Source organism: Manis pentadactyla, chromosome 3 (assembly GCF_030020395.1).
Source record: "Manis pentadactyla isolate mManPen7 chromosome 3, mManPen7.hap1, whole genome shotgun sequence".
Classification (NCBI taxonomy): domain Eukaryota; kingdom Metazoa; phylum Chordata; class Mammalia; order Pholidota; family Manidae; genus Manis; species Manis pentadactyla.
In genome coordinates, this window is record NC_080021.1 from 186,008,563 (window position 1) to 186,026,265 (window position 17,703).

Sequence of the window (17,703 nt, forward strand, 5' to 3'; positions counted from 1 at the left end):
TTTGACTCCATTTCTACAAAAGGGCCCTCTGTGAGTCAGCCTGCTCCCCTCCAGGCTTGCTCCTCCCCAACCCAGCTCCTGTTTCCAATGCACGTACAGCCCGTACACACTGTCCTGGGACACCCCACAGCTAGCCACATGGCTCCCCTGTGCCCCAGCCCCTGGATCCCTGGATTGATCCCGGCCTCGGTCCCAGGCCCTGCTGTGCGATGGCTGCTGTTACTGCTGCTCCTGGTGCCTGGCCGTCCCCAGAGGCAGGGGGCCACCCCGATGGCAGGAGATTCATCTGGGGAAGATGACCGACTGGGTGATGAGGACCTGCCCAGTGAAGAGGACCTACCTGGAGAGGAGGACTCTCTGAAGTTAGAGGACCTACCTACTGCTGAGACTCCCAGGGACACTCAAGGCCCCCAAAATGATGCCCACAGGGACAGCAAAGGTGAGTGACCATCAGCCCTCCAGATCTAGACTCCGGGAGGTTAGTGCCTCACCTTACTAAACTACAGTCTAGGCAGGGATTATTCAGGGAAGGAGGGGAGCCTATTCTGACAGTGGCCTTTCCCACCCACTGGGGCTCCCATGTCACTAGACCCTTGCCCCATTTCAGAGCTAGAATGGGGATGGATGGGAAGACAAAAAAGGGGCACAGATGGAGAGAGGTGAGCAGAAAGAGATGGGAAAGAAGAGAGGGGGAGGTTGGAAAGGAAAAATCTGAGGAATGTGGGAAGAGAGAAAACAGGTGGAGAGAAAAGTATGAAGGAAGACAAAAAGAAAGATGGTGTTCAGAGGAAGAGCAGGGCTTGTAGGGGTCACCTCATCTTCAGTCTCCAGATGAGGAAACCCAGACCAGGAAGAGGTAAATAGCAGGTCCCACAACTTGGTATCTTGACTCACAAGCCAGGAACTTTGGGAAAGGAGTCGGAGACCAGAAAAGGAAAAGGGAGAAAGGAAGGTGGTCTACTGATTTAGGCCTGGAGACTGAACCCTCCACCCACTTTACAGACCCTAAGACCGCGGTTACAAACTGTTCTGTCCAGGGCTGGTAGGATCTTTGTGTGGCCCACCAAGCTGTGGTGTTATATATGGCTGCAGCCTATTGTGCTTTATATTTGTCCTGCTTCAGGTATTCGGTTACCTGCTATGCTCGTTTAGGGCATCTGAGTTTGTGAACCCCTGCTTGTGAGGGGGATTCACCTTCTGACCACTGGGAAGGGACGGGGCTCATAGATCAGCCTCTTCATCTTTTTTTACAGGGGATGATCACAGTCATTGGCGCTATGGAGGTGAGACACCCACTCCCTGCAGACCCAATCCAGTCACCCAGCTTTGCTTATCTGCCCCTCCAACCACCACAGACTCTGGTCCGGGGCGTCACACACACACCCACACACCAGCGTCCACATCTCCCAGTCCCGGATACTGCCAGCTGCCTGTCTCTGTCCATATCCCTGATTTCTATTTCCCGCCCCTAAGAGTCCACCTCCACTTTTTCTGCTTCCCTAAAAGTTTCCGATCTTGTCACCAGACTTCCTGTCCGCACTTTCCCACTCCAGGCAACCCGCCTTGGTCCCAGGTGTCCCCAGCCTGTGCAGGCCGCTTCCAGTCTCCGGTGGATATCCGCCCCGAGCTCACCGCATTTTGCCCCGCCCTGCGGTCCCTGGAACTATTTGGCTTTGAACTCCCGCTCCTCCCCGAACTGCGCCTGCGTAACAATGGCCACACAGGTGAGGGGGTGGTTCAGGACGGAGCCTCGGGGAAGATGACTGGACGCGGTCTAGGCCAGGGGAGCTGCCCGGGCGGTGCTCGGGAGTTAGGCCGGCTCCCGAACGGGGCAGAGCCAGCCCGCCTCCCTGTCCTCCCGCAGTGCAGCTGACTCTGCCTCCCGGGCTGGCGATGACCCTGGGTCCCGGGCGCGAGTACCGGGCCTTGCAGTTGCATCTGCACTGGGGGACTGCGCGTCGCCCGGGCTCGGAGCACACGGTTGGCGGCCACCGTTTCCCTGCTGAGGTGAGAGCGCAGCCTTCCGCGGAGGGACCAAGTGCGGCGCTGGGCCGGGAACCTTGCCCACTCCAATCCTCACGTTGTCTCCAGATCCACGTGGTTCACCTCAGCACTGCATTTGCCAAAGTTGACGAGGCCTTGGCGCGCCCAGGGGGCCTCGCAGTGTTGGCTGCCTTTCTTCAGGTACCAGCCCTGGACATCCCCCACTTCCTGCTTCTTCACGGGCTCAGTATATTTTGTTCCCAAAGACTCCATCCCAGCACACTCACCCTGGCACCTGGCTGTCATCCTCATTCACTCATTAGTTCATTAATTCAGTACCCACAGTGAGCCAGGCACTGCACCACAAAAATAATTAAGATTCACAAAGATTGTGGGTCCTTGTCTCTTAAGGATTCTAGAGCCAGTGGGGGAAGCTGACATGATAGACATATACACAGTACACAGAGGAAAATTGGTGGACAAGGAAGGCTTCACAGAGAAGGTGAAACTTTCAGCCTTACCTAGTGGGAAAGAAGTGGAGATACTCTATGCTGAGCCAACATTATGTGCAAAGACTAAGAATATAGCCCATTCAGGGAATGGCAGATGGAATAGACTGGATATCAAGAAGAGTGATCTCTCTAATACCCCTATTACTTATAACTTCCCCTTTATGAAAAGTGATGAGGTCTAGAGAAACATTTAATGATCTCTTTGGACCTGTAATGATAAGGCTACATACACAATGATTAGAGGATGCTGGTAAAATGGAAGGATGCTAAGACACCTGCTAGGCTTACTCACTCTCGGACGACTAAACACCAGCCTCACAGCACAAAGTTCAGAGATGTGCCTCAGAAATAGTGTGTTCTTGCTCCAAAAGTCAAACGTGAATCATTAAGGTTAATGTAGAAGTGACATGAGTAGAAAGGTTATGGTGGCTTTCTATGGGGGGACCATGGAGTGTGTTTGGAGGCAGTGATGAATGAGACTAGAAAAGATAGTAAGGCCCAGGTCATTGAGGGCCTTGTAGCCTATTAAATAAGGTGGCGCACCTTCCTGCTCCTCCAATTTGCCATTGAAAACCAGTCCACCAGGCTTGTTAGGTTAGTTTGCAAAGTGAGAGTAAATCAACTTTGAGTAGTAATACCTAGGGTTTTGTGTTCCCCCAGCCCTCTCACAGCTGAGGAATGGGGGAGGACTATGGCAACCCCACCTCACCTTCAGGCCTACAGCCATGGCTCTAGGTACATGCACTAGGTACATGTCTTGTACTGTCATCTCCAGGAGGGTCCAGAAGAAAACAGCGCCTATGAGCAGTTGCTGTCACATTTGGAAGAAATTGCTGAAGAAGGTCAGTTTATCGGTCTGGCCACTACGCTCTACTCTCAATCTCCTAATTCATAAGGAATCTCCCTTGGGGGGTCTCAGATGAGGATGGAGATGAGCTCCCTCCCACAGGAAGAGAGATAATGTGTGAACTGACTGCTCTTGATAACTATGAAGCTGAACAGTGGTAAACAAGCAAAGGCAAAATAAACAAAAACCAAGCTAAGACAAAAAATAAATAAGACCAAAAAAAGTGTTTGGAATGTCAGGGGTTGAGTCTGGAGAGCTAAAATTTTCTGAGAACTGTCAGTTTCTCCTTAATAAGCATCAGATATTTTAAATCTGTAAGGACTTTTGTTGGAAATCTTTCCCTTCTCAGTCACTCTGGGTCATTTTAAACTTCACTACTATACTAGACTTTATGTTTTCTAAACTAGCGGGAACTTTTTTGAGTTTTTTGTTTCTATAGTTATAAGTGTTTATATTCACTTTCAAATTATTCAGCTCATTTTCCCTTTAGATTCACTTTGGGCTTAAATCTGTGGCCCAGCATGTTATAGTAGTATGCAGAGTATGAGTGAATATTCAGAGGGAAGTTTTAAGGAGCAAGTCTCTCACTCTGTGAGGCCCCAAACTCTTTACCTTTCTTCTGAGTTATATCTTGTGCTCAGTAATGGGAAGGGATACACTTAGGGAAGAAGTGGTCTCAGGGAGTTCAGTCAGCTTGGCTTCTGGGAGGTGAAACTATCCCTTTACCCCAAAGCTTCGAGGGTTAGGGAGCAGTCTAGGGGGGACTCCAGCACAGGTCCTCTCCACAGACTCAGAGACTTTGGTCCCAGGACTGGACGTGTCTGCACTGCTGCCTTCTGACCTCAGCCGCTACTTCCGATATGAGGGGTCTCTGACCACACCCCCTTGTGCCCAGGGGGTCATCTGGACTGTGTTCAACCAGACAGTGAGGCTGAGTGCTAAGCAGGTGGGGCTGGGGCATGGTGGGGCTATAGGGGATATGAGGGAAAGGGGTATAGGATGAGATGGAGATGTATAAAGAGATGAAGGGGCCATGCGAGGTATAAGTGGCTTATGGAGAGAGGATGCTGAGGTGCTGGCTGTGAGTAGGACTGTGACCCTTTTGTTTCCTTGTCATGGGCCCACCGCTGCTGTCTACTGTCCTCCCCAGCTCCACACTCTCTCTGACGCCCTGTGGGGACCTGACCACTCTCCGCTACAGCTAAACTTTCGAGCAACACAGCCTTTGAATGGCCGAATCATTGAGGCCTCCTTCCCAGCTGGAGTGGACCGCAGCCCTAGAACTGTAGAGCCAGGTGCAGCTTTGTCTAGTGTCCCCCAGCCACAAGTCCCTCAGCCTCTCATGTGCCCTCATTTGTGCTTGTGTCTGTCACTGGTGGTCACAGCCTTCCCACACTAATATATCCTTTTTCTCTGCAGTCCACCTGAATTCCTGCTTTGCTGCTGGTGAGTTTGTGCCCCTCTTCTGGCTCCTGATGCTGTGGGACACCCCTCTCACTGTTTAGCCTCAGGAGCTAGTCAGGACCCCCTTGGCTGTTATTTTATGTAGGAGATCGCCAACCCCAATAGGACACAGCATCAGAGCAGGGGATCCCCTTTTCTCCCTAGGGCAAGAATTGGTTAGAATGAATCTAGCATCTTCCTTCCCAACCGACCTCTTGTACTAAGTTTTCACAGAGGAGCAAAGGTGCCTATCTTACCCCTTCTTGTGTTTCCACCCCCATCCCTTGGCTGGCTTCTAGATTCTGAGGCAGACACTGGGCACAGCTGGAGAACCTGGGGCTGGGATGAGGGGAACACTGCAGCAGGCTCTGGGGGAACCCTACGGACTCCCCTGCACATCCTGAGGCAGCCTCTCCTCTCCCTCCAGGTGACATCCTGGCCCTGGTTTTTGGCCTCCTCTTTGCTGTCACCAGCATTGCCTTCCTTGTGCAAATGATAAGGCAGAAAAGGTAACCCACTGACCCTGTCTCTCAGGGACAGCATCCACTCCATGGGGTCTGGAAGTTCCATGCAAATTGCATGCAAATGAGCTCATTTCAGGGCACCGGCCAATTTCCTGATTAGGCTTTCCTGTTGTGTAGACTCAGAAGTGGGACCAAAGGGAATGTCAGCTACCACCCAGCAGAGGTAACAGAGACTGTTGCCTAGAGGCCTGGAACTTGGAGAATGTGCAGAGACGCCACTGAGGAATCTGAGGGGGAACCGGAGACTTTGTTCTGTCCTACCCAGTACACTACTTCCTTTTTAACCTTCAGATATATATATTTTTAATGTTTCTAATAAAATATGTGAAAGGCAGCTTTGTTCCCCAAATTGGAAGGTTGATATGTTCATTTCCCTTTGCTGCCGTAACAAATTACTACAAACTTAATGGTAATTCAGATTTATTCTCTTGAGTTCTGGAGGTCAGATGTCCAAAATGAATCTTATGCTTTGAAGTCTGGGGTTGGAAGGAGCGGTTCCTTCTGGACACTTTGAGAGAAGAATGTTTCCTGTCCTTTTTAGCTTCTGGAAGCCAAGCATTCCGTACCTTGTGGCCCCTTCCTTACACTCCAGCCTCTTGCTTCTATCGTCACATCTCCTGCAACTGTCTGACCTTCCTGCCTCCCTCCCTCTTACAAGGACCCTTGTGATTACATGGGGCCTGTCCAGATAACCTAGGATAACCTCCCCATCTCAAAATCCTTAGCTTAATTAAAAGTCCCATTTCTCATATTAGGTAACATTTCACATGATTGGGGTGTGGACATCTTTGGTTGGGTGGGCCTCTTTCTGCCTATGACAGATATTATCAGGAAGGGATGAGAAATGACTAAGATCTTTGGAATGGCTGTGTGTATGTGCCCACACCAGTGTGTGTCGGGATAGAGCAGGCTCAGCCACTAGGCTTAAAATCACACTGAGGTTTTTTCCTGCTCCAGTTAAAATCTGTAAAGCTTTGTGCTTTGTCTTCAGGTTGTGTGGTCTGGCCCAGCCGCCTGCTGGAACGGGGCAGCACTGCCAACAGCAGCCCTTTCCCAGTAGGTAGTAAGGCCAGGGTGTCCCCCCAACCCTGCTGGGCCTCTCTGCTTCACACAGCCCTTTCACACCCCTCCCCAATAAGCCCAGCACCCCCACACCTTGGCTCCCACTGAAAATGAAGTCCTGCAGAGCCTGAACCCAGGCCTTGCTCACTTGGGTCCTTCCAGCAGCTCCACTCCCCTCAGGCATCCTCTAAGCTGTCTCCACTTTGGAAAACTACCACCATCATCACCAACACCAAAAAAAGGCTTAAAGAGCCCTGTAATGCAGGTAATGTTAGTTTTATTGGGTTGGGGGCAACTGTAGCCTGGCTGTGTGCAGGGCCAGCCCTCACAGGTTGTTGAGCTCCAGCAGGGTCTGGTCGAGGGTCTGGTGAATCTCCACGTTCTCCTCCTTGGCACTGGCCAAGGTCTCTGTGAGGGGAGGCAGCACGTGAGGAGGGGGAGGGGAGACACAAAGGGAGGCTTGGATGGGGTACATGACAGACAGACATGGAGTGGGTTGGAGGCACAGGAGGACACAAGCATTCAGGGACCTGAGGGCCCCACTGCTGGGGCAAATGGATGGACTGACCAGGACAGGCATGGATGCCTCACTCAAGGCTTCAGAGTCACGGGGGTGGGACAGGAAGTCCTGAGTCATAAACTAATTTACCTTCCTTCTTTAGAGGTTTAAGAGAGTTGGAAACAGAAGGAAAGACAAAGACCAGGAAAGGGTGGGCCAGACAGACAGACTGACTTGAGGCAGAAGACAGAACTGGAGTGAAAACCCCACCTTGCTGGCATCCAGTGTTTTTCCAAACTTCATCCTAGACCTCTCAGTCTTCTTGCCCCTCCCCTGCACCTCACCACCTCATTTCCCTTCCAGTCATTCCTTTATTTCCTGGAACCCCACTCGAGTGCTCCGAAGTTAGTGACAGGCCTAGATCTGCAGAAGGCTGTGTCAGAGGCACCAGAGGGCTCCTGGGGATTGATGGGGTCATACATAATCACATGCAGCAGTGAGTCAGGCAGACAGACCGGGAGTGCCGTGTGGAGGGGGTTTCACTGTGAGCCAGAGTGTTTTGTGGGTGAGCTCAGTGCAGGGGTCACAAGATTGGGGTATCTGTACGAGTCAGGGTCTCAGCAGTAAACCAGTGCTCTGTGATGGAAGTGTTCTCTGGAGGGGAGGAAAACATCATGGAGACCAGGTTGAATTTATTAAGCAGCAGAGAGGTAGAGGCTGGAGGGCAGAGAAGGGGAGTGATGGACAGGATGAAGCAAGTACCAGGGTGGGTGGCAGGTGTGACGGGGACTCTGCTAGGCAGCACCCAGCCTGGCTATGCAATGCTGACACTTTCTGCTCCTCCTGCCTGCCCCCCCCCCCACAGAGAGAATGGAAAAGAGAGGAGAGGAGGGGCTGAGGGGGCCACACTGGTGCGGGGCTCAGAGGGAAGTGATGTCGTTGAGTGCGTTGTCCAGCTCCTCACTGATGGCCTTGTATTTCATCTTCTGTGCGTAGACTTCATCTGGGGATCCAGGGAAGGGGAGCCAGGTGGGAGTATGGGGAGAGGGAATGGAGGGAAAGAGGAAAGGAAGGAGAGAGGGTAATGGAAAGAGAATAAGAATCAGAGACAGGTGAACAAAGATGGAGTGAGAAAGGCCAGAGAACAGGCTGGGCAGGGCTCCCTCCTCCCCTCTGTGTACTCCTGTCTCTTTTGTCCTTCTCTGGGCTCCCCACTGGTTCTTCCCCCTGGAGCCCTACTTCCTCCTACACTTCCCTGAGGGACCTGGAGGCACAGGGCTTTGGATAAGCAGGAGTGCTTCCCTCAAGGGGAGGGTGCTCGAGCCAGAAAGGTCTAAAGTGAAGTCCTGAAGTTGGACATAAAATCGAGGCTTGCCTGAGAAGGCTGGAAGTAAGAGGAGTAGGAACTACAAAAAGGAAAGGATTATTATAGAATAAAAAAGGGAAGACAGTTTTAGGCACAGCATTGCTAATGATAATGCAAAATACTAGCAAAAACAGACAAGCAATACCTGGATGTGTGTTTTCACCCTATCTAGCTTAAAAGAGTATTTTCCATTAACGTCATGAAAACTTAGGTACTAAACCAAACAGCTCTCTATGTAATAAAGAAGTCTTGTGATACAGCTCTACTGTGTTGCACTTAGAGACAGAATTGTCTAGATCAGTGCTACTCAAAGTGTGGTCTGAGGACAGCATTGCTAGGAAGCTTGTCAGACACAGAAATTCTCCAGCCCAAAGTAAGCAAGCACTTCAGAGTTGGACCCAGGAATCTGTGTTTTAAAAACTCCTGGGGGGCTTCTCAAGTTTGAGAAGCACTGCAGTTGGTGCAGTGTAGTAGTTACAACAGGAGGCACAGCCAGCTGGCGTCTGTGGAATCCTAGGTGGTCCAACCCTAACCTATCAGTGGCAAATATAACAGGAAGGGAAGATAAGACACTGCCAGGCATTAGAAGTGTGGACCAACTTTAAAAGGTTTGGGGTTTATGGGAGGCTGGGGGGCGGTTATATGCCTTTTACCTTCCAGGTCATCAATGGTTTTCTCCAACTTTGCCACAGACCTTTCGGCAAACTCTGCTCTGGTCTCAGCCTGGGAGTAAAGGTGAGATGGGGGACATGACAAAAATTAAGCCCTCCTAGACACTACCACTTAAGTTAACCTGTTCCCCCCGTCCCCAAATTCCCTTCCACAGGCAGTTTCTGGCAGGGATTGGAGGGATTGATGGGAAGGTAGGGACTGAAGGACTCTCACCTCCTTTAGCTTCTCCTCCAGCAATTTGATCTCCTCTTCATATTTATCTTCTTTGGTGGAATACTTTCAGGGACAGACACATGCCATGAGTAGTTCGCCTCCATAACTCTTTTATTTCTCCACTGAGCCCCATAGGCTACTCATGATCTTGTCTCCATGGGACACCCAGCCCCTCCCTGCCTGGGCCCACTGCCTCCCTCCGCTGCAGAACCCCATCCTCACTGCCCTTCTACCCTCCTCTACCTTGTCCGCTTGGGCTTCCAGGGATTTCAAGTTGTTGGTAACAATTTTCAGCTCCTCCTCTAGGTCCCCACATTTACTGCAGGGGGTGTGTGGCAGGGTGGGGTGTGAGGGCACAGTGCGGGGAGATGGTGGAGGTGGCACAGCGAGGGAGGGGTGGAGAGAAGAGAAGAGCGAAGTTGTGAGAGTGACAGCAGGCAGAGTCCGGAAGCCCCAGGCCCTTCCCAACCCCTAGCAGGTGAGAGAGCAGCTTGAGATGGAGGAGACGGTGAGCTGAGAGAAGGCACCACTGCCCAAGAGGTCACTACCTCCTCCTCTGAGGCCACCAGGGACTTGAGGGCCTGGTCCATGGTTCGAAGTTCCTCCTCCAGCTGCCTGGCACGGCTGAGGGCAGCAGGTTGGTGTCAGAGGAAAGGGCCTGTCCCTGGCCCAAGCCTGGGAAACTGCTTCCCCACTGCCTAGGGTGCCCTGCAGTCATGGCTCAGGCCAAGTTTCACTTGCCATTCCAGGGTATCCTTACCTCTCAGCCACCTCAGCTCTCTCTTCTGAGCGCTCCAGCTCTCCTTCAAGGATCACCAGCTTTCTAGCCACCTGGGGTTGGGGGAGAGAGCAGGAGCAGATCCATGGTGAATGATGGAGCGAGCGTCAGTGGTTTGGGAAGGAGAAGGAAGTAGGACAGTGCTGTCACCTCTTCATATTTGCGGTCTGAATCCTCAGCGATGTGCTTGGCCTCCTTCAGCTGCATCTCCTGCAGCTCCATCTTTTCCTCATCCTTCATGGCTCGGTTTTCGATGACCTTCATGCCTCTGAGAGGGCAGGAAGAGGAGTGGCAGTGGAGTCAGGACCAGCAGAGACAGGCCCCCAGCCCCCTCCTTGGCCCACCCCTGAGGGATCCCCTTGCCCACCTCTCACTCTCATCAGCTGCCTTCTCAGCCTCCTCCAGCTTCTGCAGGGCTGTAGCCAGACGCTCCTGCGCCCGGTCCAGCTCCTCTTCTACGAGCTGAATACGACGGTTCAGGGAGGCCACATCTGCCTCAGCCTGTGGGTCAAAGGTCATAGGTCAGAAAGGGCTTTGTCTGCCATGATGAGCATCAGACAGGCTCCAGAGGTTGGTAAGATTCTTGTGAAAGAATCTAGGTTTCCTGGCTTCCAGACTTTGAACCTAAAAAAAAATCTTTTCCCCCTAACCAACCATCTTTTGCTCAGACTGCTACAGCACAATACATGCATTCCTTAACAAGCTTCACTTCCTTGCTACAAGGCTTCTTCTGACATTGTTCAGAGTTAGTCTCCCGATAGTTACTTGCACACAGGTCCCTCTGTACCCCTGAGAGCACTCCAAGTGCTGGGACCCAGTCAGAGGCTGCCCTGACTCCTCTGTAGCAGAGCTTGGTCCAGGTGAGGGGGTGGGGAAGAATCAGGTCAACCAGACCTCACTGCTAAAAATAGCCAATCACAGAGTCAAGCTCCACGATGTCACTGGCTGCCAGGGAGACTCCCAGCGAAGGGCTCAGGAGGTAAGCCAGACCTATATGGGACATCCATGGTTGTAACCAGGGGCTTCCTGCCGAGGCCTGGAGGCAACTGAGGGCAGTGCAAGGGCAGTGTGAGACATAAACTCAGCCCCTGATCCTGCAATATAGAGGCAAAAGCATGGAGGTTTTGGAGAAGGTCCATGGAAAATGATACTTTGAGAAAAAAGAGAAGGCAGAGCAAGAGGGGCTCCAATAAAGGAAAATCTGAGAAGCAGTGCTATTTGGTGTTAAGAGCATTGGCTCTAAGACTGCTGTCTTTGAGCCATGATTCAACCACTAAACGCTTGTGTGACCTTGGGCCACTTACTTAGTCTTTCTAAGCCTCAGTTTCCTCGTTTATAAATAGCAGTTCCTCCTTCATAGGCTGTAACGAGATAATGCACTGCTTCCAATAATTAATCAACAGGAGCAGGTGGGAGGCTTATAAAACCAAACAAATTCTCTAGTTCCAAGTTATATCCACTGAACTGAGATCTCCAGAGCTGGACCTTGCATATCCTTTAATCTTTTCTTTTTCTTTCTTTCCTTTTTTTTTTTTTTTAAAGCTTTGCAAGCTTTTGGGAATGCAGAAAGCCTTTAAGCACATTGCGTGCAGAGCACACACTCCATAAATGTTTGGTTGTCCCTGTCTCCCTCTGAGACACACAGACTAGAGACCCTGAGATTTAAGATTGGGAAGGAGGAAGGACCAGTGAAGGGGAAGATGTGAATGAGAGGAAAGAGGTGGGTGGCAGCACTGCTGGCAGAGAAAGTAGCAGACAGGTCCTGGGTGGTACTGTAGGGCAGGGGAAATGCAGCATCATATACACAACTTAGTTGTAGCTTGTCCTCCAGGTGTTAAAGGCAACCTAAGATGACAAGGGCCCATCATGGGCACAGGGCCAGACGACTCAGTGTGGAAGGATTCTGGGGACAGCACTGGGGGTTGGGAAGAATGACGCTGGGGGACATTGTGGGGTCTAGAGAGATGAGACTCTGTAAAAGAAAGCTGTCTTCATGGTTGTGGGGTGGCAAATGACCCAGAAGTCTAGGAAGTCCTGGGGCCCTCATCGCAGGACTGACATTTACCATTTTCTGCTTCTCAAGCTCTTCCCTATTATGGATACTGCTCTCTAACCACAGGATAGGCACTACTGTCCCCACTGGACAAATGTGAAGCAAGAGAGAGGGAGAAACTGAGGCATTGTGTAAGTTAAATACTACATTCAAGGTCACACAGTAAGTTTGGGCAGTGTTGCCCTGCTTCCCCAGTCTGTCCCTGTCCTTCCCTCCAGCCCCCACACAGCTCCTTGGGTTTCCAGTCCTGCCTCCAGTTGCACTGGGCTTTGGTTATTTATAGAACACATCAGATGCCCAGGGTTGTCTTTACTAGCAGCTGCGGGTCAGTTCCCTCCCAAGTGCCAGGGCTGGTGGAGGACCAAAACCAAAGTCTGGAGGTCAGAAAAACCAACTTTGTGGGGGGTTGGGAACATGGATAGCGGTCAAAACAGTCATGTCATCTTGGACCTCAGATGTTCAGACCATGCTTATGCTAATCCTCCCATACTTCCAATGACAGCTTATCTTAGACTTTAAACAGTCCTGGGTGGAAGGCAAGTGGGGAAACAGACCGAGAATGGTGTATTATGTCCAAAGCCGTATGGGCCATTCTCCAGCTTCAAGTTGGCAGTTGGGGATGGCAGGAAGAGGAGAAGTCTGGTTAAGGGTGTGGAGTGGGCAGAGAGGTCTCAGAGTGAACAGGACATGCCAAAATGCCTGCCTTGGCATTTGTGGCCCTGTCCCTGTGCCCTGTGGCCTGGCATGGTCTTGAGGGTGACAGCTTAATGAGGGTAAATGAGGTACCGTTAGAACCTGAGTTGGTCCCTGTGCACATCAGGGCCACTGAAGCCGGAGGTGAAGGTCTAATGGTCCCCCAGGGGTATAACTCAAGTCCAAGCCCATCTTTGGATTCCTGTCCTCTGTCCAACAGCATGTACACCCACACCCCAAACCCCACAAATATAGTTGCAGTCTCCTCTTCATTTGTAGCTTGAGGAGTAATTGAGGTGGATGGTAAATTCTTGTGCCACCCACCCCCACGATGACTCACGGCTTGATCACTGTACATTCTGAGTTGGAACCAAATGGAATTACAAGGCTACGTCGTCTGGGGAAGTGGTGGGTGGTTTGATTTACCCACTGCCTTGGATTATTTGTGCAAGCTTGTCCTGGCCTGGGCTCCTACAGTGAAACCATTTCTATTCTGGTACCAGGGTTGCCTAGGTACCCTTTGCCCTTCATCACCTGTCTGGGACCCCTCCCAGTGCACTAACCCTCTCACAATCCCCAGGTCCACACTCACATCCGTGGCCTTCTTCTCAGCCTGCTCCAGTTTCTCCTGGGCATCCTTCACCGACTCAGAATACTTTTCCACCTCATCTTCTGTCCCTTTCAGCTTCTTCTGGAGTGCCTGCTGCTCCTCCTCCAGCTGGGGGAGAGAGGCCCAGGTTAGTTCAGCCCAGGAAGGAGGCAGGTGTATGTGTGAAGGGGTACCAAGAAATATTTCAAAGCTATCAGGGAGGAAGAGGGAAAGCAGAGGAGGTACAGTGCAGCCAGGAGTGTTACTGGGACCTGGTGGGGTAAAGAGAAAGCTTCCAGCCCCAACGAACTGGACCCATCACTGCTCTGCAAGGGCAGGAGTAGAAATTGGGGACTAGGGTTCCCCAGGCCATTGGTGGGTTAGATTAAGTGTGGCTCTGACTACTATGAAGGCCCAGCCCCTACAGGGAACGGGAGGGCACCTTGGATGGAGCCCAGAGGCTAGAGCACACAGGGCAGGGCCTACCCCACTTTCATTCCGGGGGGTTTGCTCTGGCCAGGGTCCCCACCTGCTTGCAGCGGTCCTCGGCTTGCTTTTTGTCGGCCTCGGCCTGTTCAGCGCGGTCAATGGCATTCTCCTTGTCCAGCTTTAACATCTGCATCTTCTTCTTGATGGCATCCATGACTGCGGTGGGGGACCGGCCGGCTGGCGGGAGGTGCGGTCCGAGTTAACTGGGCTGACTGCGCGAACTGGGCGCACCGGCGGCGGGAGAGGAGCACCAAGCTGGACTGGGACGTCCCAGCCCCGCGGGCGCCTAAAAGGATGGGTGGGACCGGGCGGAGCTGGGGGCCGGGACCCTCCCCCACAGCGGCCCAAACCTTGTAGGGGCAGAAGCAAGCCCCGCCGGGGAGGGGCGCGGCCGCCCCCTGCACCCACCCCTCGGAACCGCCCCCTCGGGGCCCCGCCCCTTCCCTCTCCACCCGCCCCCCGCCGTCGGAAGGGAAAGTAGCTCGGAAGGTGCTGGGAATACCCTAGCCCTGCTGAGGTGTGGGGAGCATTCGGGCTGGGGGCTCGGCGCTTTCTCTGAGTGACAGCCCGGCCCACTGACAGCTGCAGCTGGGGCCCCTGGGGCTATTTCGGGGCGTGAGCTCACGGCAGCTGCGCTGGCGCAGGGGCCGGCGTGCCCCCCTCAGCTGTAGCAGCCGCTGCCCTTAATTTAGAAGGTTCCTGTAAATCCTCCTGGATTAAATGTCTCTTGAGAGGCGGGGCTCTTCCGCGGCTTGAGTGCCTCAGTTTACCCTGAGTCCCAGACTCTGGGTTTGCGTCACCGAGGTGGTGGTGATAGCGGAGAGTCTCACCGAGGACTTGAGGAAACTGAGGTAGGAGTGCAGCCCAGAGCCCCATAGCAGTGCGGAGCGCGGCCCCCGAGGGCGGACCTGACCTCTCTTGCCCTCGTTCCCCTTCCAGCCCCTGCCCCTCCTCTGCGCTCGCCGGGCGGCTGGTACTCAGCTCGGCGTCCCGCCTGCCCCGCCCCCCACGTGCCCCGCATATTTTCCACGCGCTACAGTCCCGCTGGCCTTCGCGGGCTCTCCGCTCCCGCCCCCACCCCAACCCGGGAAGCGGCCCTTTTCAGTCCGCCCCTCGCCCTGCTCCAGGCCGTACTGGCCCGCCGCCCCTCCACTCACCCCTCCCCGCCCACGCCCACCCCTCTCCCTGGTTGCCCCTCGCGCCCTCCCTTCTCCAACCCTACCCCCCCCGGACTCGCCTCTCTTCCCTTGGGGACCAGCTTTACGCCGAAATTTCTTTTCTGCCCTTTTTTGGGATGTTTTCCCGTGGGGAGGCGGGGCCGGTCGGGGCGGAGGAGGCAGGGGCGAGGGGATGAGTTACTGAGCCGCGGGGCGTCGGGAGCGGGCGTGCGATACCTCCTCCAACTGAGGCCGCGAGAAGGACCTCCCGGGGCCGGGCCCTAGGGTCGTGGGGTGTCAGGCGCCGGGCGCGAGGCCGTTTGTTTAAAATTTTCCTTGGAGGGGGCTGTGGGGAGAGGAAGTGGAGAGCGTGCTGGGAGGAGGGAGAAGGGGAGAGCGGGCGGAGGAAACCTGGAGGAAGCGGTTCGCCTCGCTCCCCAGCGGCAGACGGGTGGGTGGCTGCATTTTGATGGTGGGAGTGGAACCGTGGGAACTGCTGGACCCGGCGCTGAAGGAGGCGGGGCGCGGAAATGTATTTAGATTTGCTTAGCTGCCTGCTTGCTACACTGGGAACAAACTTGACCTCGCAGTGTTCACACCAGCCCATCGCCCTGTTTTCCCCAAACTCAAGTTAAGACACTCCGTACACTCTGTAGCCAGTGCTAAGACCTTTGGGGGTTATCGGAGCTCTCCTGTCCCTCACTTCCCATATCCACTTCCACTTAATCCCGTAAATTCTGTTTCCTACGAACGAGGTTTCCCCTTGACGTCTCTGGGGTTCTTGGACAGCTCCTTGTATTTCCTCCTGCCTGGGTCTGTTGGGGTCTTACTCCTGCTTTTCTAACTCATTCATTCATTCAACCATTCCTTGACATTGTTACCAAAGATCTTTTTAAAAAAGTTGATGTGAGTTCCTAAATGCTCCAAAAACCCCTCCTTATTCCCCACCTCTTTTGAGGATAAAAAGCCACATTTCTTCATATGGTATATAAGGCCCTTTGTTTTGGCTCCTGTCATCTCTCTGCCTCATGTTTCATTCTCAACCCCCACCCCCAGTATCCAGACTTGTACTTCAAGCTGCATTCACACTGAACTACTGCAGGAGCTGGAAATAGCCGAGCTTTTCTTAAAGCTTCCACCTTTTATTACTCTGTACCCTATCCCTAAAATGCTGTTCCCTTAGCTGATTGATTGCTGGTGGCTTAAAAGACTCAGATCAAACGTCAGCTCTTCTGGGAAAACTTTCCCTGGCCACTTCCCCTTCCACCCGCTCCACCCAAGAGGTGCATGCGCTTGGTACAGGCGCCTGTCATTCTCATAGTCCCTGTTACAACTGTTCTTATACCTGTTTGTCTCCTCCACTGGTCTGTGAGTCCCCCAGAAGAGGGATTTTTTTTCAATTTTGAATCCCCAATGCCTAGTGTAGCATTAGGCATAAAGTTGGTTCTTGATAAAACGTTTGCCAGGTGAATTTTTTATGCACTCTTAAAAATTAAGAGCAGGATTTGAAGATTCAAAAAGCTTTTGTTGAAGTGGGTTATATCTATCAATACCATGTTAAAATGGAAACTGAGAATAATTTTGAATATTGATTCATTAAAAATAACAAAAATAAAACTATTTTTATAGTTTTATAAAAATAGTTTTATACAATTTTTATAGGTCATGGACACATTGACCATGTTAACATAAATGTTTTTAATGACAACTATATTCACCTCCCCAAATTAGTGAGAGGATGGCAGTTATTTTACATTTTTGAAAATCTCTAATATTTGGTTTAACAGAGGACAGCTGAATTCTCAAAATCTACTTGTGCTTTCTATCTGTTGCTATATATTGGTTTGTTTGAAGTAGTATATATGAACAAAGTCTAACAGACACATAATTTGAAGAGAGTAGTGTATTTATAGTATTTTCAAGTAATTGTGCATATTCTTTGATACTACACCAACACTTAACAAATGGTAGTTTCATTTCTTGATTTTATTTTTTATATTGAGGTTCATATGCTAAAATGCACAAGTCTTAGTGTACAGCTTGGTGAATTTTGACAATCACAAAGATCAAGGTATCAAACATTCTCATTAATTTTTCCCCCTTCATGTTTCACCCATCCCCACCTTCCTCTCCTGTGGCAGCCACCAGGCTGTTCTTTGTATCTATAAGTCTACTTCTGTTTTGTTTGTTCATGTGTTTTGTTTTTTAGATTCCACACAGAAGTCATGTGGTACTCCTCTTTCTCTGTCTTATTTCACTTAGCATGATACCTTCTAGGCCCATCCATGTTGTAACAAATGGCAAGATTTCATTCTTTTTTATGGCTGAGTAAATACTCCATTGTATCTGTGTACATCTTTTTACCCATTCATCTATTGATGGATATTTAGGTTGCTTCCATACTATGGCTATTGTACATAATGCAGCAATAAACACAGGAGAATGAGTATCTTTTCGGATTAGTGATTTTTTGGGGTGGTGGTATATATAAATTCCTAGAATTGCTGGGTTGTATGGTATTTCTATTTCTAATTTTTTAGAAACCTCCATCTGCTTTCCTGTACAGTGGCTGCACCAGTTAACAATCCCACCAGATATGTACAAGGCTTCCTCTTCTCCACATCCTCCCCAACAATGATTTGCATTTCCCTGATGATTAGTGATGCTGAAAATCTTTTCATGTGTCTTTTGGCCATCTGTATGTCTTCTTCGGAAAAATCTCTATTCAGGTCCTTTGCCCATATTTTAATTAGATTATTTGTAGTTTTTTTTGGTGTTGAGCTATATGAGTTCTTTACATATTTGGGTATTAACCCCTTATCA

The 17,703-nt window shown here is 51.4% G+C and overlaps 3 protein-coding genes across 11 annotated transcripts in view; 2 read left to right on the plus strand and 1 right to left on the minus strand.

Annotated features, from left to right (window-relative positions):
• Positions 1–66: 66 nt before the first annotated feature.
• Positions 67–5,664, plus strand: CA9 (carbonic anhydrase 9). 5 transcript variants are annotated; one of them, XM_036888490.2, is made up of 11 exons: positions 83–439; positions 1,254–1,283; positions 1,554–1,724; positions 1,865–2,007; positions 2,092–2,184; positions 3,271–3,337; positions 4,131–4,288; positions 4,493–4,637; positions 4,762–4,788; positions 5,213–5,294; positions 5,427–5,664. In XM_036888490.2, the coding sequence occupies exons 1-11, from the start codon at positions 88–90 to the stop codon at positions 5,491–5,493; spliced, it is 1,335 nt and encodes a 444-aa protein (XP_036744385.2). In that variant the 5' UTR covers positions 83–87; the 3' UTR covers positions 5,494–5,664. The 5 variants fall into 5 exon arrangements, with proteins under 5 accessions (XP_057354809.1, XP_057354811.1, XP_057354808.1 ...); XM_057498828.1 differs by having other exon boundaries at positions 71–439; positions 1,870–2,184; XM_057498825.1 differs by having other exon boundaries at positions 72–439; positions 1,865–2,184; positions 4,131–4,267.
• Positions 5,665–6,631: 967 nt separating this feature from the next.
• On the minus strand, positions 6,632–14,053 carry TPM2 (tropomyosin 2). Of its 5 annotated transcripts, none has more exons than XM_036888497.2 (9): positions 13,764–14,053; positions 13,238–13,363; positions 10,267–10,400; positions 10,050–10,167; positions 9,882–9,952; positions 9,670–9,745; positions 9,122–9,184; positions 8,890–8,959; positions 6,632–6,779 (listed from the first exon to the last, which is right to left on the minus strand). In XM_036888497.2, the coding sequence occupies exons 1-9, from the start codon at positions 13,875–13,877 to the stop codon at positions 6,697–6,699; spliced, it is 855 nt and encodes a 284-aa protein (XP_036744392.1). In that variant the 5' UTR covers positions 13,878–14,053; the 3' UTR covers positions 6,632–6,696. The 5 variants fall into 5 exon arrangements, with proteins under 5 accessions (XP_036744392.1, XP_036744395.1, XP_036744391.1 ...); XM_036888500.2 differs by lacking the exon at positions 9,670–9,745 and adding an exon at positions 9,365–9,440 and having other exon boundaries at positions 13,764–14,049; XM_036888496.2 differs by lacking the exon at positions 6,632–6,779 and adding an exon at positions 7,546–7,873 and having other exon boundaries at positions 13,764–14,049.
• A 142-nt stretch (positions 14,054–14,195) lies between these two features.
• Positions 14,196–17,703, plus strand: part of CREB3 (cAMP responsive element binding protein 3) — a 49,519-nt gene continuing 46,011 nt past the window's right edge. The window contains exon 1 of the mRNA XM_057498831.1: positions 14,196–14,574. The gene's annotated coding sequence lies outside the window, so the exon portion shown is untranslated. The remainder of the gene's footprint in view (positions 14,575–17,703) is intronic.

What these genes read in the sequence shown, in the direction of transcription:
- TPM2 (XM_036888497.2), bottom strand. Translation starts at nt 13,877, where the DNA reads ATGGATGCCATCAAGAAGAAGATGCAGATGTTAAAGCTGGACAAGGAG. An exon ending in CAGACCGCAAATATGAAGAG is followed by an intron (nt 9,953 to 10,049) that starts GTGACAGCACTG and finishes CCCCAACCCCAG; the next exon opens with GTGGCTAGAAAGCTGGTGAT. An exon ending in TGGAGGAGAAGCTAAAGGAG is followed by an intron (nt 8,960 to 9,121) that starts GTGAGAGTCCTT and finishes CTTTACTCCCAG; the next exon opens with GCTGAGACCAGAGCAGAGTT.
- CA9 (XM_057498824.1), top strand. Translation starts at nt 88, where the DNA reads ATGCACGTACAGCCCGTACACACTGTCCTGGGACACCCCACAGCTAGC. An exon ending in CCCTAGAACTGTAGAGCCAG is followed by an intron (nt 4,638 to 4,761) that starts GTGCAGCTTTGT and finishes TTTTCTCTGCAG; the next exon opens with TCCACCTGAATTCCTGCTTT. An exon ending in CAAATGATAAGGCAGAAAAG is followed by an intron (nt 5,295 to 5,426) that starts GTAACCCACTGA and finishes CCTGTTGTGTAG; the next exon opens with ACTCAGAAGTGGGACCAAAG.